The sequence below is a fragment of the Penicillium digitatum genome, chromosome 4 (genome assembly GCF_016767815.1).
Source record: "Penicillium digitatum chromosome 4, complete sequence".
In the NCBI taxonomy this organism is placed as follows: domain Eukaryota; kingdom Fungi; phylum Ascomycota; class Eurotiomycetes; order Eurotiales; family Aspergillaceae; genus Penicillium; species Penicillium digitatum.
Window position 1 is genome coordinate 1,880,755 of NC_089387.1, and position 26,294 is coordinate 1,907,048.

At 49.1% G+C, this 26,294-nt stretch overlaps 10 protein-coding genes across 10 annotated transcripts; 4 read left to right on the forward strand and 6 right to left on the reverse strand.

The window, feature by feature from the left end:
* Positions 1-238: 238 nt before the first annotated feature.
* On the forward strand, positions 239-1,859 carry Pdw03_0630 (Sugar transporter, putative; the record flags this gene model as incomplete). The annotated part of the gene is made up of 2 exons (XM_014680400.1): positions 239-1,121; positions 1,180-1,859. The coding sequence occupies 2 exons, from the start codon at positions 239-241 to the stop codon at positions 1,857-1,859; spliced, it is 1,563 nt and encodes a 520-aa protein (XP_014535886.1).
* A 1,804-nt stretch (positions 1,860-3,663) lies between these two features.
* Pdw03_0631 (Cytochrome P450) lies at positions 3,664-5,452 on the reverse strand (the record flags this gene model as incomplete). The annotated part of the gene is made up of 3 exons (XM_014680401.2): positions 3,664-3,803; positions 3,861-5,119; positions 5,178-5,452. 3 exons carry the CDS (start codon positions 5,450-5,452, stop codon positions 3,664-3,666), a joined length of 1,674 nt encoding a protein of 557 aa, XP_014535887.2.
* Positions 5,453-6,600: 1,148 nt separating this feature from the next.
* Positions 6,601-7,260, reverse strand: Pdw03_0632 (uncharacterized protein; the record flags this gene model as incomplete). The annotated part of the gene is made up of 2 exons (XM_014680402.1): positions 6,601-7,157; positions 7,227-7,260. The coding sequence occupies 2 exons, from the start codon at positions 7,258-7,260 to the stop codon at positions 6,601-6,603; spliced, it is 591 nt and encodes a 196-aa protein (XP_014535888.1).
* Positions 7,261-8,838: 1,578 nt separating this feature from the next.
* On the reverse strand, positions 8,839-9,636 carry Pdw03_0633 (Glycoside hydrolase, superfamily; the record flags this gene model as incomplete). The annotated part of the gene is made up of 1 exon (XM_014680403.1): positions 8,839-9,636. The coding sequence occupies one exon, from the start codon at positions 9,634-9,636 to the stop codon at positions 8,839-8,841; it is 798 nt and encodes a 265-aa protein (XP_014535889.1).
* Positions 9,637-11,846: 2,210 nt separating this feature from the next.
* Positions 11,847-12,213, forward strand: Pdw03_0634 (uncharacterized protein; the record flags this gene model as incomplete). Its single annotated transcript, XM_066099673.1, has 2 exons — positions 11,847-11,975; positions 12,064-12,213. 2 exons carry the CDS (start codon positions 11,847-11,849, stop codon positions 12,211-12,213), a joined length of 279 nt encoding a protein of 92 aa, XP_065957400.1.
* A 1,213-nt stretch (positions 12,214-13,426) lies between these two features.
* Pdw03_0635 (Frataxin) lies at positions 13,427-14,201 on the forward strand (the record flags this gene model as incomplete). The annotated part of the gene is made up of 2 exons (XM_014680404.1): positions 13,427-13,789; positions 13,926-14,201. The coding sequence occupies 2 exons, from the start codon at positions 13,427-13,429 to the stop codon at positions 14,199-14,201; spliced, it is 639 nt and encodes a 212-aa protein (XP_014535890.1).
* Positions 14,202-15,074: 873 nt separating this feature from the next.
* Pdw03_0636 (Diphthamide biosynthesis protein 3) lies at positions 15,075-15,410 on the reverse strand (the record flags this gene model as incomplete). The annotated part of the gene is made up of 2 exons (XM_014680405.1): positions 15,075-15,131; positions 15,216-15,410. 2 exons carry the CDS (start codon positions 15,408-15,410, stop codon positions 15,075-15,077), a joined length of 252 nt encoding a protein of 83 aa, XP_014535891.1.
* Positions 15,411-16,892: 1,482 nt separating this feature from the next.
* On the reverse strand, positions 16,893-18,237 carry Pdw03_0637 (zf-CSL-domain-containing protein; the record flags this gene model as incomplete). The annotated part of the gene is made up of 4 exons (XM_014680406.1): positions 16,893-17,172; positions 17,253-17,836; positions 17,913-18,011; positions 18,094-18,237. The coding sequence occupies 4 exons, from the start codon at positions 18,235-18,237 to the stop codon at positions 16,893-16,895; spliced, it is 1,107 nt and encodes a 368-aa protein (XP_014535892.1).
* Positions 18,238-18,873: 636 nt separating this feature from the next.
* Positions 18,874-21,407, reverse strand: Pdw03_0638 (Bromodomain; the record flags this gene model as incomplete). The annotated part of the gene is made up of 3 exons (XM_014680407.1): positions 18,874-19,206; positions 19,265-21,251; positions 21,304-21,407. 3 exons carry the CDS (start codon positions 21,405-21,407, stop codon positions 18,874-18,876), a joined length of 2,424 nt encoding a protein of 807 aa, XP_014535893.1.
* A 2,071-nt stretch (positions 21,408-23,478) lies between these two features.
* On the forward strand, positions 23,479-26,035 carry Pdw03_0639 (Small-subunit processome, Utp12; the record flags this gene model as incomplete). Its single annotated transcript, XM_014680408.1, has 2 exons — positions 23,479-24,044; positions 24,103-26,035. 2 exons carry the CDS (start codon positions 23,479-23,481, stop codon positions 26,033-26,035), a joined length of 2,499 nt encoding a protein of 832 aa, XP_014535894.1.
* Between the last annotated feature and the right edge of the window lie 259 nt (positions 26,036-26,294).

Below are 26,294 nucleotides of genomic sequence, written 5' to 3' on the forward strand. Positions count from 1 at the left end.
GAAATGAGACGACGATGCACGAAACATAGGAATGCCTAGAGGGTGATGCGAACGAGCCGAAATAACCGACCCGTAACCATCATCAGATCCTTTAAATCTCGGGGGCTTCATCAGGTTGACGGCGTGTGATAAGTCTGGTCTACACAGAAAACATCGTTAATCCATTGATCAGTGTCAATCCCAATCTTGCCGATTCTTCATAATTCTATTACCCACTGATCTTCACTCAGCCCTACCCATGCCACGCTTTCTCGGCCTTCGGGGCAACAGCCTCAATATCGTGGCCATTCTAGGGGTTCTCATGCCTGGAGTCCTCACTGTAGGCTACAATGCATCACTACTCGGGGGTGTCTTGACACTGAAGAACTTCGAAGAACAATTCCCCGAAATGAATATTGCCACTGCCAATAGTAAATCACACGCGTCAACAATCCAAGGCCTGATTGTGGCCTCTTACACCATAGGGGGGTTTTTCGGAACTCTCTCCTGTATTTGGCTGGGTGACAGATATGGCCGCCGCCGTACAATCATGGCAGGCTCAGTCGCCCAAATCTTTGGTGCTATCTTGATGGCTAGCGCAGGCTCTATCGCTCAACTCGCGACATCTCGAGTCATTGTTGGTTTCGGCACTGGTGTCCTATTGGCTACAATTCCGCTTTGGCAATCGGAGATATCGGCTGCCAAGAAGCGTGGCGCTCACGTCGGCATGAAGGGAATTTTCACCAGTTTGGGGTGTGCCATTGCCCTTTTTCTCGACTTTGGAGTGTCCTTTGCCCCTGGCAGCGTCGCCTGGAGATTTCCTTTTGCCTTTGTGGTGCTACTTTCGGTCGCCGTTTTGGGGTTTATCTGTCTGTTACCCGAATCCCCCCGGTGGCTGATCCGACAAGGCCGGCTCTCTGAGGCTTGTGAAGTTCTGGCAGCTCTCGACGATACATGTGTTGATGATCAAGCTGTGGAAGCGAAAATCAAAGATGTCCAAAAATCCCTAGACTTGTGTGAGGAAAAGTCTCCGGGACAAATCTTTCACATGGGCCCCCAAAGGACTTTCCACCGAGCTATGATTGCTGCTTTGGTGATGTTGTTCTTGCAACTTAGCGGCTCTACGGTCATTACATTTTACAGTAAGTTCCCCAGATCCTATTTCCGCAGGGTATTAACCCTAACTTTGCGACTCTTCAGCAACTGCAATCTTCGAAAAAAACCTCTCACTGGGTAATTCAACATCCACAGTCTTGGCAGCAGTCTATCAACTAGTCGGTCCCATCGGCGGGACCTTCTGTGTTTTCAAAATTGACGGACTTGGTCGTCGCGTCTTGCTTTTAGGTAGCGCAATCGGGAATGTCGTTTGTCTGGCTTTAGTAGCTGGCCTCGGGAGCCAAACTGACAACCCACCTGCAATGCGCAGTGCTGTTTTCTTCATTTTCCTGTTCCATTTCAGCTACACCATCGGATTTGGCGCAATACCCTATATCTACGCCGCGGAGATTGCGCCTTTGCATCTTCGTACGACGATCAACAGCTTTAGCATCAGCATATCCTGGGCGGTCAGCATTGTACTCACTGCCGTCACTCCCATTGCATTCAACAGCATGGGACAGACATACTTTGTCATTTTTGCCGGCTGCAATGCAATGATGATACCCATGATCTACTATCTGTTTCCCGAAACTGCTGGGCGCAGTCTCGAGGAAATGGATAAGATCTTCATTCTTTCGGGGAGTCTCTTGGAACCTGTCAGAATTGCTCGGCTTCTTCAACACGGAGAATCCCTTGACCTGCCGGAGAAGGAGGTCGATCCAAACCTGAAGTGCCCGGAGCTTCAACTTCGCGAGGTATATTCGCCTGGATCCCTTTCCTAAATTTCAGAAACCTATCAGTTGCAATGAATAAACAGTTTGAATAACAGATCTCTGATGCTGAGAATTGCACTTTGTTCTCATTTATGACCACAGAATTGCTGTTGTTTGAACGTCAACGGTACGCCAGCGGCCGATGCAGTTTGCTTTCGCTGTTAAAACACTAAGATCTTTTACGGGGCACCATAGAAGGTAATAGTTTTTGGACTTGTAAATGAATACGCCAGTGGATGTATACATGTAGATGGACACATGAAAACTAAAATAGAAAACACACAACACACAACACACCACAATGAAAGGAACCACCACGTCAGCAATCACAAACAATGGATGATGGCTAGAACTAAGTAGTTGATCACCTTGACAGCATGGGCACAGACGTGATGTGCAACTACACTGCTTTTGCCTGCTGGCTTTTGATCTCTTCTTTAATCTCCCATTCAGCTCGCAAGGTGATTGCCAATATAAGCGTCCCGATCTCCTGAACAGCCGATTTCTTCGAGGTATCCCACGGACCGTACTGGTGCATGGTTAAAAATAACGAAGGGTCTTGTAAAGACGAAGGTCTCTTCTCGCTTAGGTATTTGGGATAGTTCTGGCCATACTCGGCAACGGTCACAAAGATCTGATGTCGGCCTTGAGATATATGAAAACGCCTAGGATCCTGTTAGCAGTGCTCAGAGTTGACCCAAAAAAGTATAAAATACCTACGTGGTGTTAGTGCGCTGGGCTAGGTCGTCATCGCTTCTGATTCAAGCGACCATTTAGGCGCTCTCCTGCATCTGAATACGTGGAGAATTTTGAAATCTCATGACGGGTTGGACTGTTTTTTGGTGGGTGTCTCGAAAGGGTCCAACTTGAGTTTAGTCGTTTTTTTTGTCTCGCGGAAGATTCATTTTTGCACGGGTTCGATTCACGATAGGCGTGTCAAAGGCAAGAGGGTTGAGTTCGGATTTGGTCTTCATAACCTCACGCTGGTAGTGTCGGACAATGGCAAAGGTTCCCTCCGGTGTTGCCTTTGAAGGCTCTTCCGATCGCTCTTTTGAGTGCTCTTCCGGGAGCTCAACACTCCCACAGTACGTGGACCATGACTGATAAGAGAGTAGCGTTTTCTCGGCCTCTTTCATCCATCTCTGCATGTCTAACTGTTAGATACACATGACTTTTTTGTTTGCTCCTAGTACTTGGTCTAGCTAAACCTGTAGATAGCTTCTCTCTTTTTATGCGTAGAGGGATTTTATTGATTAAATGTATCAAGTATGAAACTTCTGATCTGAGCACCTAGATGAAATGTAATCCCTTGCTTCTAATAGAGCTCGATGCCTCTGAGCCACTACGGTTTGCATACTCCTGCGCCCACCAGATTCTGGCACGGCGCACACCCCAACACACGAGCGAAACACAAGCCGCGGAAATGAGCAACCCCCCGAACCAGACCAGACGAATCAACCCTCCCGCCAATTCAGTTTGCAATTAGCCAGTCGCATCAACTCTTGAATTGATTTGTCTCCATGTCAGATTTAACCACTGACATCCATCCTGCTTACGAAAATATGCTCTGTTCCTTCGCAATGGTGACACTAGCCGAGTTTGTGGCCCATGTAGATATTGTGGGCAGTATGATCCTTCTTATGGAACAAGCCGTTTCACATATTCAATGTGGAGGCAACGTCGAGCCTCTGAGTCGGTGGGTCTCTGAACATCATGAAACAACATGTTGCAGATAGGATGGAGTAGGAAGATTATGTGACGTCTAGGGGAGAGAATAACAACGGGATTTGTATTCCGCAGCCAGTGGGCAATGCTACGGAGCCCTAGGTTTGTCACGAAATGGGTATTGAGCAGGAATTTCCATCGCTTGAAGATATGTTCTTTGGTAAGGTGATTTGAATCGAGTTAAAGAAAAACGAAAACGAAAATGGACATGCTCTATCCCATTGTGAACTTAATCCAATCACTCCTATCAGTTTGTGGTGTCAATTTCAAATTTGGGGATCTCACTTTCACTCTCTCTCAATCTGAGACCTGCCTGGCACTCCTTGGGCTTCTTCGAGAACCCTTCGTGTGACTCAATGATGGGCTGGTACAACGCAAACTCATATCGATGAAACAAAGTTCCAATAATCAGCTGCAGCTCCATAATGGCGACATTCTGTCCGACACATGCCCGGGGACCATGTGAGAATGGGTTGAATGCCGTTTTCTGTCGGGCAGTCAGGTTCAACCAGCGGTCAGGCTTGAATTCTTCGACATCGTCTCCCCAGATGTCCTTCATATGATGAATAGTGTACGAGGGCACTGAAAGGACTGTCCCGGGGGGGAAGTGGAAGCCATCAAAATCAACACCGAGGCTGTGATCGGCGACCAAACGTGGCAAACCAATCGCGGAGGTGGAATGAAGTCGCATCGCTTCATCGATGCATCTTCGCAGGAATGGGAGATCTTTAACTTCGGAGTAAGATGCGATCTTTGCTTTGGGGTCAATTGCGTGGTCTAACTCCTCTTGTAGTCGGGAAACTATGGTGCCCGGCGCGCTTCGATCTCCATGCAGGATCCAGTAGAATATCCCGCAGGCCGTGTTGGATATTGTGTCGGATCCAGCGATAAGCTGCGTCAGAGCCTCTGCTATGAGCTCATCCCGCTCCATTGGCCTTCCATTGGCATCTTTTGCCTGTAGCAAGTGCGCAAGGATATCGTTGCGCGAGTCAACCATTCCCTTCTCCGCGGCATCCAGTCGTGACGCAACAGCGGCGACAGCAATCCCCGTCAGGTTCTCTACGGCCGCCACGCCCTTGGTGAAAAATGGATCGGGAAGATACCGAGCCCATGGACGAAGTGCTGGAAGAAGGCCTAATGTTGAAGAGACTTCGCCTCTTCTATTTAACACGTCGACTGCCGGGGTGTAGGTAATCGGTCCTCCGGTCACGAGTTGGGTCTCAGTCTCATCTTTGCCCTTGTCCACCATTCCAAACGGTGAACCAAATGCCAGATCTCCGATAATGTCAAAAGCGATGTAGCTGAACCAGGGCATTGCGTTGTATCGAGCAAAGGCCTTTCCCTTGTGTGATGGCTGGGAAGCCGCAATCCGGTCCAGCTGGGTGATCCACCGTTGTAGGTTTTCCGCCATAAACGGCTCAAATTCAGCCACTGACCTCGGAGAGAAGGCATGGGATATTATCTTCCGCTTGCGTGTGTGTTCGGTGCGGTCGCGGACATTGAACATGCCCGGCGTTCGCGCCACAAATGCTTCATAATAATGACTAGATACCTTGCGTTAACACTGTTAAATCTTGATCCAGGGCATGGTATCAGACTTGCTCCTTGAGGAACCCGTTTCCGTGCCCATAAACAATATTCAGTGCCCGTTCATCGGCGATAGACACATGGTTGAAACCAATACGGACGACATTGCCGTGTTTTCGATGCGCCGCGTCGACGGCCGCATATTTCTGGCCATGTTTGGCACTTATCCCAACCCATATGTTGCTAAATTTGGCTAAAAATGGACCTGGGACATGTCTCAAGTGCCCGTATGAAACGAGATAGGGGTATATGTAGTAGAGCGCGAACCATACAAGGATGGCCACGGTCATAATCCCTGGCGAGAGCAACAGGGATAGAAGAGCCATTTCATGAATCGTTCAAATTTAAATGGGTTGATGAATGGAAGATTTTCTTCCATGATCTTTCTCTCTTTTATATGACCACAGTTGCACTCAACATCTCACATGTTCATAATTCATCCGACGGAGTACAAGCAACGCCGTCGGAGACGAAAGACCGATCTGCAGTCTCGATGCCTAATCAAAGGACTAGATCATATACCCTGCACGTCTTTTAACCGGGAAAGCCAACCCATCCAATTGTCGACGGGGATCAGCGGTCATACTGCAGCATTTTCCGTTACCGGAAATCCCGTAATGGCACACCCTACAGAAGTCTCTCCATCCTGACGTTGAACGCTCCAAATGGGTTCCAGTGGCCGTCGACCAGGCCTATTTAGGCTAGCTTGGTTTTATCAACGCAGATCACGTAATCACGCGGGACTTCCAGAGTTTCCGCCCTTCCACGCTCGGTCCTAGCGCTGTGCCTCTGGATTTCTTGCATAGTTATTAGATTCGATCATACTTGCCGGTATATAATCTGTGGATCAAGAGCTTACTCGTTCACTGTGTCGAGCTGGAGGGCATAGTTACGGCTTCGCCCATCACGAAAAGATGACCCTGAATTACTGGGAATCATTATAGAAAAATGACCGACTCCGCCGTCTAGGCTGGAAACGATTCACTGTCATTTTGATAGTTGAGGCGATTGCCCTGGGGGGTCTAGGTCTGCCATCTGCATTCGCCGCTCTGGGAACGATTTGATCCTTATCGTTGGACTTGGCTTCATGGCAATCTACGCGGGCTACAACATCGGCGAAGTTGGCGAAGTTAAATTGCGGTCTTCACAAGTTGGTCATTCTGCGGATGTCGCCCAGCTTCTACTGGGAACTTTGGGATCACGACTCTTCGTGAGTAGCTTTGTTGCTCTGCCTGACTGGCGTGATTGTTTAGTTATCAGATTAACAGGGGAGAAGAAGTATCTCTGTCATTTTTGTCTCTACCTGGCATTGAAGAACGGTGGGTTAGGTATATCAGAATATAAGATCGGCATAGCTTAGCATTGAAAAACATTATAAATACGGGTCAGTTGGGGTTGTCTCACTTACGATTCTTACCTCTTTTCCTCGTTCCTTCTTTCAGTCCTCCATCCGTTCTCCGGTCCATTCGTTCTGCTCAAAAAATGCTTGCAGGGCGGCGCTATCATCACCCGCAAGTCCCGCTTCGTTGAAGTTTTCAGGATTTAAAAGCAGTAATTCAGAATCATCGCCATCTTCTGCCTGGGATAATCCCTCTTCTTTATAGACTTCAGGACCTAAAAGCTCAACAAAAGAAAAATCATCCTGGATCCGTTCCTGGGGTTCTTTCCCGGTGGGAGCAGGGGCGAAGGCAGGACCACCACTAGGGCCAGGACGAGGGGCAGGCGCAAGACGAGCAGTGGGGACAGTGACAGTTTTGGGTGCTACGGTTAGTCTCCTTCTCTGAGCCGCTGGAGCATTTCTCTCAGCCTCATTGTCCGTTGCAGTCTTCCCTCCCGCTTCTGCGTCCGCCTCTGCTCTCTTTCGCTTGGTCTTGGAGTGTCGTTGGGCCGCATATCGGGCCACCTGCTCAGAACGGCGATTAGGAACAATCCGGTTGCTGCCCAGTCGTTCGGTGGGACGAGCTAACGCTGGCTGTTGAGCGGGTAGGGCGCCACCTAGAGAAGAATAGGAATGTTAGGATTCGATCTTTCAGCAATCGAACCGAGGAAGAAAGGACACCTTACCTTTTACGACCCCGGACCGGATGATAATAGTCATATTTGGTCTGAGTAATGGTGAGCGCCTATCACCACTTACGGGATCGGGGGAGGGATTTCGAAGTTGAGGCCAATGCTCACGGATGGTTCGCAAAAGAGTAGATGCAAAATTGACGGAGGCCAGTCTTACCTCACCAGCCTGTGGGTTAGTAATAACCGCAGGATTAATTTGATCCAGGGCGAGATGGTGTAGCCAGATTGTGTCTCGATCTGCTAGATAGCCTTCTTGGATGAGACTTTCTCTGAACGCCTCGAGCTTAATATTAGCGATGTTGATCCAATCCCCATCTGGGCATACGTTGTGCGGGTTTCCTTTGTCAGTTAAAAAGTCACCTACCCTAATTGCAAGTGGCATGTCTGGGTGATCTGCTCGGATGATTTGGACGTCACCATTGGGCACTATGTAGGGCCGAGTATAATCGAATTTCTTCCGTTGTTCGGGTTGCGCTTGGGCTGAACTTTCTGGTTGCGGTGTGTGCTGTGTGGTTTTGTGGGCTGTTTCCTGCTGGGCTGTTTTATGGGCTAATAGTGGCTGGGCTGGTTGACTTTGTCGTCTCTCAAAATCCTCGATCAAGTCATCTTGGACACAATTGACGTATTTATACAACGCCCCGGTGAGAAGCCCGATATCTGGGACGTGAGTTCTAACCGTAGCTGGTAATCTTTGGAGTCGCTTGCGCCATTCAAATTGAATTTGATTGCGTGAATAACTCGATCTGAAAAGGTTCCTGATGTTTCTGCCATTTTTCTCGGAGTCAAGCGCCACAACATCAAAGATCTCTTGTGCTAACCTGTGGAGAGCCTGCTGGTCCTCTGGTCGATCTGATATGGCAAGACGTTTGAACACGTATCTATCGTCAAAGCCGTGCGGCCATTTATCAATCGACGGTGGCTGCATTCTAGATCTGTTAGCTTTGAGAAATTATAGTTGTTATGTTTTGAATGTTTGGATGCTTGGATGGTTAGAAAGGCGAGGGTCATGAGAGGAATCCGTCCACCGTTTAATACTCGAAAGTCTCTTTGTGACGAAAGATAAAACGATTCTGAATTTTGGCATTGACTTCATATTTCAATGTGCATTGTTAATGTTTGAAAGAGACAAGGAAACAAGAAACTGGACGCGGTGGTAGACACGAAATTAGAATCAAAGAGACTGCATGAAAGAGAGAACTCCATTTTCAGTTTTGTTATTAGGGCAACGAGATCTTGAGGCTCATATGGGTCGTATAGGATCTGCCTGGCAGTGAGGCATTGTAGCGGGGTATGGTTTTTATCATGCCCTTGTGGCCATCGCCGACCCGCCACCTCATTCTAAGGTAGATGGCGGGATTCACATCGAAACTTGGTAAGCTTGAGGTTACCGCACTACTAGGACTATCCAGGATGTCGGAAAAAAAAAAAACAAAATCAAGGCGTGGTGGATATTTGTTGTTAACTCCTAGAAAATTGAAAACAGAAAATTCTTAGCCATGACCCTCCCAGGCGACCAATCGCCAACAGAACCCATCATTTGCTCCTCTACTCTTACTCTGTTGTCGTAATTCATTGGTTTGACTTAGTTCCACATCTCAGCACAGTCTTACGCAGAGACGTAGGCTTGGCCGGCTGCGTTGAGAGTGTTTCCGGAGAGTAAGTAGTTCTCAGCGCACATGAAGTAAGAGTAGCGAGTGACACCAGTCTGCGAATCCAACCAAGGGAGAACCTCATCAAGGAAAGCAGCAGTAGTAGCGGGGTCGGCGGAGCCGTTGACATCAGCGTTGAGAGCAAACTCGGTGATCCAGACCTCGGACAGGCCATGGTTGGAAGCAGTGTCAACTGCCGTGGTGACGAAGGACTTGAACTCATCGGCAGTGTTGCCGTACCAGTGAACGGCAAGACCGGAGATACCACAGCTGCTGCAGCTACCGATGAAAGACTCAAACCAGTCGAGACCGACTCCAGCCTCGGTGGAGGAGGTAACGGCGGGGGAAATCAGCTTCGCCTTGCCAGACCACGGGGTGATGTAAGTCTGGTAGTAGCTGGCAGCATCCGAGGGGCTCATGTTGGCCTGGGAAGCCATGTCGGGCTCGTTGAATCCCAGAATGTAGCTGCTGCCGCTGGACAAAGCGGTCTCGATGGCGGCCACCCAGCCACCGAACATCTTCGGGCCCCAGAGCATAGGGACAAACTCGATGTTTGAAGGGAGCGAACCCGAGAGGGAGCCGGCCCAGTTGTAGGCCCACGAGATGGCACCACCACTGGTCAGAGCAGAAACGGTGGTGACATCGTTGTAAGCGGCACCACGCTTGCTGGAAGTGGTGCGCTTGACCTGCATGGGGGCGGCCATGGCCGAGGTGGCGACGAGGCCGACAGTAACAAGTTTAGTGAATGAGACCATTTTGATTGAAGTCGAACGATAAGTCACAAACGGAGTGGACTTGTTTTTTTTAAAAAAAAGGATGGAAAAAGAGAGAAACCGGTTCTCGACCTTGTAAAAAAAAAAAGGAGTGTAGATTTGAAGGAAAGTGAGGTTCAGACCGTGCACGGCACAGGACTAGAAGACCAGGGGGGAAAAAATGAAGGAAAGGTGGGTGGTTGGAGAGAGAAGAGAAAGAGAAAGATCGAGGGAGGCGGAGGTTTTTAAAGTCCCAAGGCATGAGTGTGTCAAATCTACCCAGCCTAACTCGCTGGCTGGCAGATTTTCCATCTCTTCATGGTGGGGTGCAGATAGGAAGTGTCTATTGGATGTTTGAGGGCTGAAGAGGCGGGTTCTACCTCATACCCATGCCTCTGGCTAGATCCAACGTAGGAAAAACATCATTGGCGTGGGGGAGGCCAACTGGACTCCCTGGACCATTGACAGGAATTTGAAGCATGGTGATTGGCTTGAACCAAACCTCTTTTCTTTACATTTCCTTCATTTCCATCGAGAATAACTCTGCAAGACGCTAATCGACACTAGTTCTTTCAGTTCTTCGGTATCAAAACGGTTCACATGTGGTCTAACTCCACAGCCAAGATAGCTAGACCACTCCACAATAGCCTGGACCACAATAGGGTTTGTTCGAATTCTGACATTGGCCTACAGTGAAGAGGGAATCGCTTTGTAACCCCGTTGGTGCCTGTAACTTGGTCTGAACACTACTTGACTTGCCCCTGACAGAATACAAAGGTCGACAACAAAAACCAACTGGGGATTGACAGCCCAATGACCGAAATGGACATTAGAGTGTGGGGGCAGCAACGTACCACGGATGGCGTTGCATCAGTGAATGGTTCGCCATGCTGCTGACCGTGCCGTTCCCTGGCTCCCGGTCAGGGGAGCCTCTCTGATAGGCACACCGTAGATGCACGGTCATCCGGGTCTTTGGATGCCCAATCATATCCTTGTGCGACTGAACAAAACCCTAGGAACACGACAGAAACACCAGAACATTGTACGACATTAAAATCAAATTGGGTCCAAGGTCTGATGGTGAAATTGTAAGACTGTGAGATTCAATTGTTCAGATAAGACCCCCCTCAATGATTCACGCATCACAATCACCCGCGCCAACTGAAACTGACTAATATGACACAGCGACTGTGAAAACGCCACCACATCAAATCAGTCTTTTGGATCGAGCCGGCCACTCATAGTGACACCAAACCCCGATCGATACGATGTTTCACATCCAACAGAAGATCCAGACCGTCTCTCCTATTCACCGGTATCCCGGTATTGTACCGAGTACCTTACTTCAGGATCGACTGGGGGCGTTGTTCTAGGGCTAGAAGAAAGAGGGGGGGCGCGGTCTGAATCCAACCCCTCTTCAGCCCCCTGCCGATCTGTGACCGAAAAACGGCCATGACAAGCCTTGCCGGACTACGCGCCGGTGTTTCTTCCGGTTCTTCGTATTTTGGATCGGCGCCCCATTCGATGTTCTTCCACCATTGTCTTCCAGCACAGGTGCCTGATTTTCTGTAATTGGTTCTAGTTACTTTGTGCCACTTCTTAGTGATTTGCTAGTTGTACTTGTCTTCCTTGGAATGATGATAATGACCGGGGATCAATGCTCTTATTTCCTAGTTCTCCCATAGGCTAGTAGGACGTAGTCGGGACACAAGTGTTTCCTGCAGAATGTAGATAGCACAAGATTTATATGCCAAAAGAATCTGAATTTTGATTCCATTAAACCATCCGGAGTGCCATGTGGTACTAACTCTACGGGTTTCATTCTTGAATTTCATTATTGTACTCCCGGACTGATAGTTGCCACTAGCAAAATTCACAAGGTCGCTATGAGATCACCCTTCAGTCACCTCAGTCCCGGGCATAGTTCCGAGGCATATGATGCCTGCATCTCCCAATGACCAAGACTCTCAATTTGCTGCCATTCAAGGCTGCATGCTGTTCTCGGACTACAGAGTACTCCCATGTTCATTCCTGGACTATTTTGTCAAAAATCAATTTCTCCAAGAAATGAAAATTTTAAAAAAAAAAAAAAAAAAAAGCAATCGCCATTCTAAGGTTGTTCTGGCCGCGTTGGCAAGTGATGTGGCTTCTCTCACAAAACTCCCGTCTGGCTCTGGTCCCACTTCCCAAAATTCCGATGCTCTACTCACGTCATGCTGCTGCGCAGGCCTCCAGGACTGGAGGTACAGCATATCCTGGCTTTGGACGGAGTACTGCGGAGTACTCCCTATACATCTCAGAATCCCAGAAATGAATCGGAAAGATACGGAAAGATATGGAAGGTACATAGCTCCTTACTAATCAAGTTCGGCCCAACATCCATCTTTCTACTCAAACGGTCATCCTATGATTCTCACGAGTTTCAACTAGTCTCCGAACTCAACGATCAAGCAGTCTGACACTCCAGTGCCAAGTTTAGATATTGACGCAGGGTCTTGGCCACCAGGCACTCATCGCACTGGGCATATACCGGAGACACCGGACGAGTCTCTGACATGGTTAGGTAGCTACTGTCGCTAATGCGAGGAGATCTTCAAATAGATATCATTTATTGGTCCAAGGAAGTACGAGACCATGCATACTTGTGGTTGATATAACAGGTCCATCTCGTGTTCCTCTGCAAATGGGTTGTCCACCATTACCATACCCTCGGTCTCTCAAACACAGAGGCGAGGGCAGGATGCAAGTCTCCTTGACCTCATCACTACTAGCTCCGGGCATGTCGCTATCGGTCTTGATGCTGGTATCACTCTTGACTCGTCACCTCTGTTGATTTCGGACAATCATGCACACTTGGGGCATCTTTTGCATTGACAGTTTCAATGTACACCAACTTTCTTCCTGTTGGCACAGACTCTTTGTCATGGCCGTTCCGATATCTACAGCGGCAGCTGTGAAGGCAGCTGCCTAGGCATACTCCATTTTCTCCGTATGCGTGTCAGCAAGGTGGTAAAGATTGCTGTAATCAATCTTGCCATCGACAGCACGCACTAGATCCCTCATTGCTGTACTCATTTCGCCCTGTTATCTTCACAATGTTCACCACCCGTCAAACAGGATCACGAAAATGTAGTAGGTACCATGTAAGCATTTGCGGCATAAGATTGTCTATACTACGGCTTTGTCAACTACCTACGTGACCAAATAACGAGGAAATGGTACTAGGAATTCCTAGTAGAGACATCCCTGGGATAAGAGAGGAATCATCAACACAAGATCATCACTGGAAGGCTAAGTGGTCATGGTTAGCCCTGGAGTGGAATGTTATGAATGTCATTTGCAGATATCACATTTCCTCCAACCTGAATTTTACTAATCTTTCATGAGGAAAATCAACGTAAACCTACCCTATGGTCATTACTTTTCGAGGTTCCTATGTGCAATGATAGAGTCTCAGCGGTGGCGACGGACCCATGGCACAAGTGTATCCTCAACCTCGCCAACCATCAAATGCCTATAAATCAATTGAGTTATTTGACAAGCTAAACCACCAAATTTAAAAAAAAAATTCGATCGCTGACTTTTTGTTTAAAAAAAAAATTACCACATGGAGCAACTCCTAGATGTACGTCTATCCAATCACAAGGTTTGCCCATTCGTCCACCGAATGAAGCAGGCGGTGGATAACGATGATGTAAATTATCCAATCTCTCCGCATTCATCATCAAAGCAGCTCCCCCCAACCTTCAATTACTACATTCCACAAGCCCAATCCAAAGAGCCTTATACAAAAATGCTATCTCGCACAGCCCCTCGAGCTCTGCTCGTCTCCGTGCGCCCATCCACCCGCACATCAGCCATCACTTCAGCCCTGCTTCCCCGGGCTTTCGCCATCCGCCCCAGCTCCACCTCACAGTTCACCCGCTCTTTCCAGTCCTCCCCGGCAATCCGCAAAGGCCTTCACCCAGAATCAGCAAACCCCCCAGCTCCGAACCCACAGTCGAGTTCTGTTGCCGGAGCTGCGACTCACATTACTGAGCCCTCGCCGTTGACGCCGGAGGAGTACTACGAGTACGCGGAGCATTATTTCAATGTGCTGCAAAACGAATTGGAGAAGGTACAGGAAGAGGGATCGGAGATTGAGGCCGAGTACAGTGTATGTTTCTCTGATCTATTTTCTGTGTACTATTTTCTCCCCGGCGTTCTTCATCTTCTATCTCTCTCGGCCCTACGCAAAGGCATTCAGTTCACGTGGAATATTCAAGGTTTCTAACCCCACTCTTTTCCTCCAGGCTGGCGTTTTGAACATCTCCGTTCCCGCACTCGGCACCTATGTACTCAACAAGCAACCACCCAACAAGCAGATCTGGCTCAGCTCGCCTATCTCCGGGCCGAAGCGGTACGATTGGATTGTCGAGGGCGATTATATGCACGAGAAGCAAGATTCGCGGCCTTTCGTTAATGGGCAGTGGATCTATCTGCGTGATGGGTCTAATCTGACCGATTTGTTGAACTCCGAGTTGACCTTGCGTTTGCCCAAGGATATCTACAGCGAGATCGTTGAGTGATTGAACCGTTGTTGAATGATTGAACCGTCTTGCTGGGCTATCGACTACCTAGAATGAAGCGGATTCTTGTCGTTCCAGTTTTACTTGGGATGTTGTTATATACTGTGTTTTTGAATCTATTTCTAGGATGCGGTTGAATTACAATCTTTTGCGGAGTGTTCACTCTCATTAATCTAGTAGCAAAAGCTGATAGAATGGTTTGGGTTCGGGTATCATTTGATGAAAATGCTTTTGGTGGGTATAGAATGATTGTCTGTAGCAAGAATGCAAATTTTAAAGCGGGGGAAAGGCCATCTCATCGCCAATTGAACAGGTTAATCAAAGTGGTGTTCTTTCTTTTTGAATGAGAGCGACATGTACATAGCCAAAATACAGTCTCAACCCGATGAACGAAACCGTGCCTTGCCTGGCTAAATAAGAATGTCCGAGGCAAAACTTGCTCAAGACAAAGTCGACGGAGCCCGAGTCAACTTTAAATTTGTTGAGGGAGGTACGGCGTGTAGCCCTGTGCGAGTCACCGAGACCGTTATTCTCCGCAGACACCGAGTCACCTGGCAAGATTGCAAGATGGCAAGGTGCATGTAGACGACATTCGCAGCGGAACATGGAAAATGCTCGCGCAATCCGGTGATTGAATTGCGGTCCGGTCGATCAAAGCCGACTGACTCGACGAGGCGCAATAATCACACCATGACGAGTAGTCGCAGCTAGGCAGGGAAATTGCAAGAGTTCCAATCACTCAAACCACTTCCGCCAAAATGATGAGAATGGCTGCGAGCCAACTTCCAAAACTCAGCAAGATGGCCCTTCTCCCCAGGCCAAGTTAGACTCGAGCTTTCAAGGGTATCTTGCATAAGATCCTTTGTCTTCCATTCAAGCCTTGACAGCCACTCCGCTCGTACTCTGCGTATCGGCTTTGGGAAGATCGGCCTGTAGATCCACCGCAGGGCGTGTTGTTAACCAACTGAACAGATAAGGCGACTTTTATCTGGGTTATATGGTAGGAAGACCTACCAAATCAAATATAACACGGATCATCAAACTGCAACTGGGGCACACAGCGATTTCTTCTCCGTCGCGCAAATCGTCGATTGCGATCTCGAAGCGGTCGCCACAAGGGCAAGGATATGTATAGATCTGGATATTTGGATCGAAGGTCATGTCCTCAATCTCGATCTCGTCGTAGATGTTCAGTCCTTCGTCGGCCATTTTGAATGATTCTTATGATCTTCAAGAAGAGATGTGGCGAATGAGTAGTTCTTGTAGCGCTGACTCTTTCGGGCAAAAAAAAAGTTTGGCGCGGTCATGTGATGCGCGGGGCTAAGCCAGGGATATCCCCGGATTTAAGACTTGGCGGGTTGATGAACTTCAACATTTGAACTTTCATCTTGGCGAACTTGACTATGTATATGTGCATGTATACTCATCATGTTTCTGCTATGACTCAGAGTTTTGAGTTTATCTGTCTCATTCAAAACCTCCCATTTCTAGCTAATCATCACCAAATACGCCTGGTGCACGTCATATATCGTATCAACGGGCTACAAGACGGTCCCCAAGGACTATGTCACGTACAGTTGGGCTATAAACCCGCTGATCAATAACATAATCAACCTAGGCTTGTACCCATCAACTGAAGCTCTGCGCAACTGCAAACTCCTCCACGAGCGTCGGCAGTTGCGAAGAAGAGATTCGAGGCGAAAGAGACGGCGATGAATTGGACAAAGAGCACGTATACCCAGACATTCGGGATATGGTATCGTCGACCCATGAGGAATAATCAATGAGTGTCTTAAGGGAAGTTCTCTTATCTCGCCATCTCTGGTCTACATCTACGAAACCCCTCCATCCAATCGTCCACCTGAAGATTTGTCTGCTCCATCAAAATCGCACGGGCATTTCGTATACAATCTCGTAAGCCTCTTTAAAAAGCATTGGCTTCTTCAGCTAGAGACCCGTTGGAGTCATGGAGTGCAATTCTACTTCTGAATGGCTCACTTCCCTCCGCACTGGTTGCCCAATTGTTACTCAAGTGGGTGACGCTGCTTTATGAAAAGTCTACGCACCACTCACCAAATACATCAATGGATGCCGAGATTGAAAGCGCCCTCACACCGGGAAATCACACTTGCATCTGCAATTCGCAGGTTGCGCACTCAACACACCTCCAAGGCCCTGGTTTACTACCCTACCGTGGGCACCGACAATAGCACCGCACAGTGGCGATGCTTCAAGCTGTCAGAAAGAGAGAAAAAAAGGTCTCCTCGTTCGTTCTGAAGCCCAACACAGCCCATAACGAAGAGAAGGTACCCAGCGAGGGTTTCAATGTCTTTATGGCGAAGCTTATCAACGTCGAGAGCCATCCCATGGGAGAATTGCACAAGTGGCTAGGCATGGCCCTGTAACTGTGCTTCTAGCTTGCCTAATACCAAAAATCGATAAGATAGTGACAGCATGTATTACCGCGAGAGAAAGATAACGCACGGGGACCTCAGGTTCTTTGAGCTCGGCCATTTGGCGTTTTCTCTATGGCTGCTGTAGAAAGGCAGGGTTGTGAAATGAGCTCTCCCACATGGCCGCCAAGGGTGTGCCTAGGGCTACCAGGGTCTACTGATCCACAAGTCTGACACTGCATGTGTTAAAGCCGCAATTTAACCATCATATGTACTACCTGAAAAAGGTATTGGTAGCTCAATTCTCTAATCGTGCAATTTCCATCTTTACGTCTTCGACCTCTCTTGCCAGAACCCCATATCGACGAGCAATATCCGCGAAAGATCCTTCATCCGCCTGGATGTCGGTAACCGGGTCAGACATCTCCACATCACCATAAGCTCTCAGCTCTTGAACCGTCATTTTCCGGCGGTGCTGCAGGCGTTCCCTCGTCTGCCTCAGATGCTGCCTATATCGAGCAAGAGCAGCAAGTGTTTCTGGCGTATACAGCGTAGCCGCAATCTCCAGTTTCGTAACCCTGTCCAAATCGTCAAAGAGAAATTCCACAGAAAAAGAAAACTGCGAGATTTCCAAACTGCAAGGACAAGAAAAACTAACTCTAATTTCCCCTCCACCCCCTGCGCAACAACAGCCAAATGCTCCGCCTTAGCTTTCGTCGCACGCGCCAAAGCCCCATGCTTTGCCCGTTCCAGAGTCACAACAGTGCGCTCCAAGACTCGCGCCCGTACGGCAACGACCTCCGCCGCTGTAGCAGCCATCTTCCGCCGAGCGACTGGCAGCTCGGATAGCTGTGTGTGGCGCAACGCACGCACCCGCGCCTGCAGTGTTGAAGAGAGCGGTGGGACTGGCGCCATCGAGGTCCGGACTCGACGGTCGCGCGCTTGAGCGCGAGCGTTGTGATTGGAATGCTGTGGGGCTGAGGTGTCTGCATCGAGCGCGGTGGCTGGGTCTGTACTTGCGGTTGATAGAGCGCGTAAGTCCTGAATGGCGGATGAGATGGTTTTAGAAAGGGGTGTTATGATGGCCGGGATATTCTTGTAGAAGACTTCAATGTCGGGGGCTAGGAGGGTGAGTGCTTCATCTGGTTTCTTGGGTTCGGTTTCTGGCTTTGGGGTTGTGGGTTCGATTGCGCTGGATGGGGTCTCCAAGTAAAGGGTAACTATAGCAAGGTTATCGCGGCACTGGGCACGATAGATTCGTTAGGGATATGGTTCTCCTCTTAATGGGTTAGTGGCCTGTAACGGGGGATGTACTGACCTCCGCGGGCAGGTTGCTGTCTGGGGCGAAGGCCAATTGCCGGAGCATTTGCTCTTTGATTCGTTTTTTGGCATTGAGAGTTTGGCATTGCTTCAGCTCCTAGTGATAGAGTGTTGTCAGAGCTCTGTTCATGGTTGGGTCCGTTGGACATGTGCTGCGCAACAGCACGTTGACGGCTCACTTGCACCACAGCTGTGCGGGCTGGACTCGCGCTTTGAACACGCGTTGAGGCATCTGGATTGAGGAGGGAGGTTGTTAAATTCTCATATAGTCGTTTGAATTGAGGGTTGTGCTCAAGAATAGATGGGTCGCAGGGAGGAATCATGTTGATGTTGCTAAGAACCTGGGGAAGTCCACCGCCGAAGAAAACCCGACACGTCACGACCCACATACCCAGGGAAAGAGAGGGTTCGCAATACAATTTCTCGTACATTCAAACTACGTACCTGATAGAAATGAGGTTTTTTTCCTAATACAAGTACATATTCATTTTGCATTTCCGCGTTTCTTTCGTAATCATACAAGTTGAAGCCAAAAGCTTCGGTTCACCTCTTCCAACCGCAACGTCGTCGGGGAAATAGAGCAACCCCATTCACCTATCCTAGCTATGAAACGAAACGGGAGAAATGGAGTACACTCAGGCGTAGGGGAAGAGAAATTGAAGTGGCAAAATGAATAAAATCCTGTTCGGCCAATCTTGAGCATGAGGTTTGTCGGTGGCAGTATAAACCTTGCCGAGTGCAGGGATTTTCAAAATCAAAGTATGTACAGACGTTGCTGGCGGGGATTGCATGTGCATTGCAAAAAGCCCGTCAGGATCAGCGGTGTTACTGCAAAAGAAAGATGTGGCGAGAAATTGTTCGGAAAGGCACTGAGGAAAAAACGACGCTTGGAACGCAAGTCAGGGTGAAGGGCCATCCCGTATGAGGAAAATTGGGGTGATTGAGTCGAACGAGTATGTTTATTCTTCCTCGCTCTCTTCCTCGGACGAATCAGACTCATCATCGCTGCTTTCGTTGTGCTCGACAGAAGCCACTGGATCGGGAGAGTGAGCACCACCCTGGAAACGAGAAAGGTTGCTCTGGAGCATATTGATCTGAGCTTCCTGCTCGAACTTGCTCATTGGCTTGTTCTTCTTGGGTTTGGGAGGTGCCACACTGCTGCTAGGAACGTCGTCTTCGTCTTCATCATCCATAAGATTCGGCACGTGCTTCTTCACGAAATTGAGCAACTTCAGCAAGACATCGTTAGGGAGCTCGTCAATGTCCAACTCAATCTCAGCCTCATCGGTACCCTGCGAAATAATTTGTGTTAGAATTGGGTTGTGTGGAATGAACGCATAAATATCATACCTTGAGCTGAGGAACATTGTTCTGGATAATCTGGAGGGCTTGCTGCATCCTCTTATCAGGAAGACTACTGATACCATTCGAGATGATCTGCTTCTCGTTGTAGGTGATGGCACGGGTTTTGCCAGGTTGGGAGATCTTGCTCCTCTTGTCTCTCTTTCCAGAGCTGATTTTCTTGGAATCCTTCTTGACAAGCTTCGTCTTGCCGACCTTCTTGGAAGAAGGAGGTGTCTTCTTTTTCTTATTCGTGATAGCCTCAACCTGACGAGACATCTCAGCGATTTGCTTCTGAAGCAGGGTGAGTTTCTCGTCGTCTTCTTCACTCTCTTCGGCATCCTCATCGCTATCTTCATCAGAAGAATCAGTGTTCTGCTCGGGATGAGGCTCATGCGCTTCAAGGTAGTCCGACTTCTGGGCCCATTTTGCGTTAAAGATTTCTTCGGCGCGCTGGCCACAGATGAAAGTAGGATCGCCGGGAATATTGAAGCGGTAGCAATTCTTGAAAATGAGGCGAACATCGTTCTCGAACTCCTTCGCATTCTCGTACTGGCCGGTCTTAAGTTTGGATTGAGCAGTCGACAGATCCATCGGCTTCTTGATGACGCTGTGGTATGTGGGAATGTTCAAAGCAACGGGATCCACAGGGTAATAGAAAGGCATCACCCAGCTGTAGTGCTTTTGCTTGTGCAACTCATCCAAAACTTCCTGGCAAAAGCGCAGTTCCCATTGGAACTTCTTCTTCTTTGGCTTGGTAGAATAAGGAAGGTCACGCTTCGGGGGATGAATGGACCTTTTGGGGCGACCGTCGGGGTTGGAAGAATCGCGGCGGATGACGGGCAAACCTTCTGGTCCTAGCGCAAATGTCTGAGACAGGGGAGAAGCCGCCTTTGGCTGCGATGGCAAAGAGGTCCGAGGCTCCCGGCGAGCAGCAGACGTCTTCTCGGTGTTCTTCTTTGGTTTCCTCTCTTCGACCTCTTCGGGCTTGGGAAGGTTGGCCATCTGCTTCTCGAAGGTCGCCTTCAGCTTGATCCCCTCTTGAGTGACTAGGTGATCTGCGCCGTTAAAAATGGTCGTATTATTGACCATCAGCGCAAAGTCATCTGCGACTGCCTTTGGGGAGGAGTATTGGTTGTTCTTGAGCTTCCTTTCCATAGTTCCTAGGTCCATGGGGTGAGTGATGATGGAGTGGTACTGCGGAATGTTCATCTTGACAGCATCCACAGGTTCCTTGTAGAAACGGGCATCGTGCATGCGCTTGAGGCTTGTAAGACTCTTTAAAATGAACTTGTGCTGCATTTTGGTGAGCCCTGGTCCGCCACTAGGGCGAGGTGTGGCAGCAGCTGGGTGGTTGAATCCTGGCGTCTGAAAGTTGATAACCGAGTCGCCACCCTCGACCTTGGTCCGCTTGGGAGCTGGTTCTTCGCTGAGATCAGTATCCCGTTGTCGAGAAACTTTGGAAGGAGATGACGGGGCCTCTGATACGTCCTTCATCTCCTGGTCGGCAGGCTGCGGCGCAACAAGCGCAGGTGGTGCAGGAGTTGGGGTAGGATGGTGAGGCAGGTCGGATTTTACGGCAGTCGAAACACCTTGACGGGTATCGATGGCCATTGGCTCGGGTGTGTCGTAAGGGCCATCTGTGGATGCAGGAAAGGAGGGAGCGTGTACCGCAGCCTCCGGGGCGGATGAAACGACATTTTCGGCCGCGGTGTTGGCTGCAGTAGTAGTTGTAGATCCCAGACTCTGCGAAAGGCTAATCTTTTCTTCGGTCGGCTGTGTCTCTGCGGGTGGAGCAGATCCCGCAGCATACTGGTTCTTATTTTGGATCATTTCTGGAAGGGTTTGATGATCGGGTGACTTAGGCGGTGAGGTAGCAACAATTGTGCCATTGATATTCGAAGGCACGGTGGGAGTATGGCCATTCAGAGCAGGCGATTTTGACTCGGTATCCGTGGGACCTTCGCTTTTGGAATTCACTGCGACATTTTGCGCACTGCGCACCAGTCAGATTGATAAGAGATAATGTAGGAAGCTAATGCACTTACCTGGTGGGTGGGTAGTCAGGTGCAGAGGGACCAGTAGGGGATGGAGGCAGTTGAGGCTTGTCCTCCTTGGTGACAGGAGGAACCTCGGGAGGCGGAGTCGCCATTGGGGTGTCGCGTTGGATAATCAAGTATACAAGTTAGGGATGAGTGAGAATGTTGAAGATGTGAGAGTTATGGAAAGGTGTTTTGAAAGCTAGTGATCAACTGAAAACACCCGTGGGCTCTCTCCGCGAAACAATCTTGCCGTGTGCAAACAATCTCGAGTGAACAAACACTAGCAGCAACCAAGGCCACGTAGTATGGACTCAACAGTTGATGAGGTTTGATATCAAACGTGTGGGCGCGAATAAAACGCGACGGGCGGGGGGAAGAGTGAGGTCAGAGATGATCGAGAGATAGGAAGAGTGGAGAATGCGATCAGAGACGAGGTAATTTATACTGCCAAGAAGGCGGTATAAATGTTCACGTGATGTAGTAAAATTGAGGCCAGGTCTAGATGACTTGGATAAACCAAGATATGGAGCTAACAACCTTGGAGATTCCCGGAGTGATTGCCAGCAAAATCAGGCAGATGGATAAAAGGGAATTATGAAAATAAAAATAGAAAATAAAAACATAAAAAAAAGAATTCGTGGGTGAAGGCGGTTTAAAGGAAATGAAATGACGCGAAGACGCGTTTGTTATGTTGTAGGGCGGTCAGAGGAATAAAAATAGGAGAAACCAGGACGGAAGCAGAAAAATGGTTGGGGGGGGATGCCAGAATCCTTTAAGTACAAACGGCCGCCTTGCACTCTCCTCTTACCCAGTTCCACCAGCCACACTAGTCCCGATTCTCTCAACTTCTTACCCCTTGATTGGTTCTATACCCCTGGACCTTTTTTTTTCTTCTTTTCTTTTCTTTTCTCAACTTTCCTCTTTCCTTTCTGTCGAGGTGAACATCTTGTGATACCTGAAACTCATCTACACTTTTTTTTTGATCTCATCATACCACCTTTTCCTCTACATGTTTAATTAAATCTTCGAAGTCTAGAGTTGCATACCTCGGATGACTCAAAGCCCTAGGGTTCTGGCTAAATCCGGGTTAGACCGGACATGAAATAGGTCTGAGTCACGTCACCACTCGCTGTCTCACGTGACTATTTCACGATGAGTACACGTATTGTACATCGATAAGAAACAACATCACCTTTCTACATCCAATTACATGTACATCGTTGGTCAGGTACTTATTAAAAAATCTTGAAAAAAAAAACGATGATAGAGTAGGCTAGTCACTGCCTGGTACTCCGCTGAGCCTCCTGCAAATTTCCAACCAACACTTTGCTATCACTACATCGATGGAAAGCCGCACCTCGGCCCTTACAGGTTAGGCAAATACACTCATATCACCTGATTTGAGACCTGGGAGTACTTTTGATATCGAAGATTTAGAGTCCGTGTGCTTTCAAGCATACGGCATAAATCTCGGTGTTGGATTTTTTAGATATCTCGGGTTTATGTCCAAGTGCTCTGGCCTTGTAGTGAGGGCCTCTGATATATCTACTAACTTGTTTCTCTTATACGTTTGAATCTCTCTGGGGTTACATGGGGATTGGAATTCGTAATATTCTTGTCCTGATCTTGTAAAGTAAAACACTGGGGATGCGTGCACAAATCACACATTTAAATGCCCTACAATCTCGACATATATTTTCGTTCCGTAAAAGGGATGCCAATATCAAGAGCGCCCAAAATGGAAAAGTAAAGCCTGACGAAAAGAACACCAGAGCTGAGAAAAGCATCAGCGGAGACAAAAACAACATGCCCGAAAATACGACCAAAAAGGAACAAAGAATTAGCAGGAATGCCCCGGGGCATACAACATATGGTCAGCTGCTGACATTATTTGAAGCATCACGGGATGATGTGATTAGATAAGAAGCGTAGGCGATCTAAACCCCTTTAGGACTAGCCCGTTAAGGCTCTACAGAACATTTTTTTTCCTGTCCTGATCAACTGCGAAACCACAGCCTAAACCCCCATTTGTTTCCTAAGGGGCGGAAAAAAAAAAGAGAGTCTTATCTGAATCTTTGCCATTTTTATTTGGGTCTGATAAATTGATATTTGTCTTCACACCACGACTCCCTCGACCGCGAGAAAGAAAAAAGAAGATAAGAAAAAAAAGTTACAGCCAAGATGGGAAAGAAGACGACTCGCCCATCCACCAAGGTCGCCTCGGCCGCCGCATCGCCGGCGTCGGGCTTGACATATGCCGGCACCAAGTCGTCCATCTTGCGCGCTGCATTCTCCCCGTCAGAGTATCAATTGGCACTGTTTGCGTCCGTTATCCAAGGCCTCGATGGCCAACACATTCGCATTCACGACACACAAACAGGACGCCTCCAGTGTGAGCATGCTCTGGGGCCGAAGGAAACTGTGACTTCCTTGGACTGGGGATACTATGGTGGCTCAGGTAAGGGTCGTGACCAGTCGAAAAAGAAGCGCAAGCGTGGCTCCGATGTCAATGGGGCTGTTGATGGCCTGGACCAGGGAGACATTGTGGTTGCATTCGGCACAAACACATCGGATATTCGCATGTACTCGCCATCCGAAGATAAGGTGGTCGGCACCTTGACCGGCGCGCATGACAAGGGCATCAAGGACTTCAAGTTCACGGCCGATCGTCCCGCCCAGGAGGCCTGGAGTATCGGTGGTGACAACAAGCTTGTCCAGTGGGACCTGCGCACCGGACAAAGCACTAAGTAAGTTTGAACATTTGTTGGTCTATACCCGAGCCCCTAACTGATGAAGTATCTCTAGGACAATCCATCTCCCCGCATCCTCAGTCTTCACTGCTCTTTCCCGCCCCGTTCCCTCGAACCCTCCTCTTATCTGTGCTTCCCAGACCCCGTACTTAATAGACACCGAGAAGGCCGACGAGCCGGTTCAGTTCCCTGCCATGCGCAACCCTATCCACACCGTCATTTCATCCTCTTCCGAGTCTGCTGGAGTGGGTGCATTCCTTGCATCCGATGGTGACCGCTTCGTCAACGTCTTCGATGCCGCCACCCAGAAGCTCGTTCGCAACCTTGTCGCCGACCAGGAGGTCTCGTCGATTACACTGCAAACCGATGGCGTTGCCACCCCGGAGAAGCAAGTGCTTGCTGCAGTCACCGCGGATGGTAGCATCGAACTCTTCACGAAGCCATTTGTTCAGCCCCAAAGTGCACCCTCCGCAAGCGCCAAGGCCAGCCGGAAACAGATGACCCAGAAAGCAAACGCAACCCTCAAAATTACCAACACTGACTCCTCGAACGCCTGCGTTCCCGTCGCTGCCATCTCATTCCAGGGCCCTACCCTCGTGGTTGCATATACCGAGGGTGGTGTCATCCCTGTCTTTGAGCGTGTCAAGTTCCTCGACGAGAACACCGATGAGCTCTCGTTCACTGGAATAAAGACCGTGGTAAAGACCAAGTCCGGCTCAGCACTATCTTCCGTCACAACGAATGGAGCCAGGAGCACTGGCGAGACCCGTGTTGACGAGTCTCACATGAATGTCGAACAGGGAAACCTGATCAATGATGACGTTGAGATGGAGGATTCACGACAAGACGCTTCCGACTCTGGCAGTGAGGAGGATTCCGATGACGAGGACAACAAGAAGTCCAAGGTTTCCGCCGAGAAGAAAACAAAGCCCACCAAGCAGGTCGCGTCGACCGAGGACGTTGAGATGCAGAACGCATCCGATTCCGAGGAGGAAGAAGAGGAAGAAGAAGAGGAGGGCGCCGAACCATCGTTCGGAGAACTCTTACGCGCAAACGCAGGCCAGGAAGTCGATGTCGAGGCTGAGCTTGACGAGGACGTTCTCCTCGGCACGCTGGTTCCTGGTAAGCCCCAGGCCGCAGTGCAACAGATCCCCACCGGTGTTTCGCTTGCTACTGTCCTCACACAGTCGCTCAAGACCAATGACAACGGCATGCTCGAGTCCTGTTTCCACACCGGTGACACCTCCATCATCCGCACTACCATCCAGCGCCTCGACTCCTCTCTGGCCGCGACTCTGCTTCAAAAACTCGCTGAGCGTCTTGCCTCTCGGCCTGGTCGCTACGGCCACCTTCTCATCTGGGTACAGTGGACCTGCGTCGCCCACGGTGGCGCCCTGGCCGGTCATCCTGATCTCCTGAAGCGCATGAACTCCCTCTACAAGGTCATGGACCAGCGCTCTGCCAGCCTACCATCCCTCCTGCTCCTCAAGGGCAAGCTTGATATGCTAGATGCCCAATTGGGACTGCGGCAATCTATCCGCGGTGGCGATGAGGGTATGGACAGCGAAGACGAGGATAATGTTATCTACGTCGAGGGTCAGGATGACCTCGAGGACAGTGAGACCGAGGCCAAAACGCCGCGGAAGTCAATACGCGACCAGGCGTACGATGAGGATGAGTCAATGATGAACGGCGTCGATGAGTCTGAAGATGACGAGGATGATGGAAGTGACGATGAGGATGATGACGAAGAGCCTATTTTGGATATTGAGGCTGCTGAGTCTGTTGGTTCTTCCGATGCCGAGGAATCGCTGGAGGAGAACGAGGATGAAGAGGACGATGAGGACAGTGAGGGCTCTATGGTTGACTTCATTGCCGATACGGAAGACGACGAGTCTGACGATGCCACTCAGCTGCAGCCCCCGCCATCAAAGAAGAGTAAGTCTTCTGCTTCTGTTGGCAAGAAGAGCAAGGGCGGCAGGAAATAGGCGTGTTTGTCTGAAGTTGTACGAATTAGAGATGGGAGAAGGAGGTAACGGTCTATAAAAGAACATATTCTTATTTTACCCTTCGATGCATCCAACCGGGTCTGCATTTTCATTGTTTTCTCTTTTTGCTTTCAATATCTTGTGCCTCTACCGAGCGCCTCTGCGTCTCCATCAATGTTTATTGAATCTTACCTTGATATCTTGATCTCTTGTCATCTCTCCTTGTATGGTGTACTGCATACTTCCCTCTCAATAGATA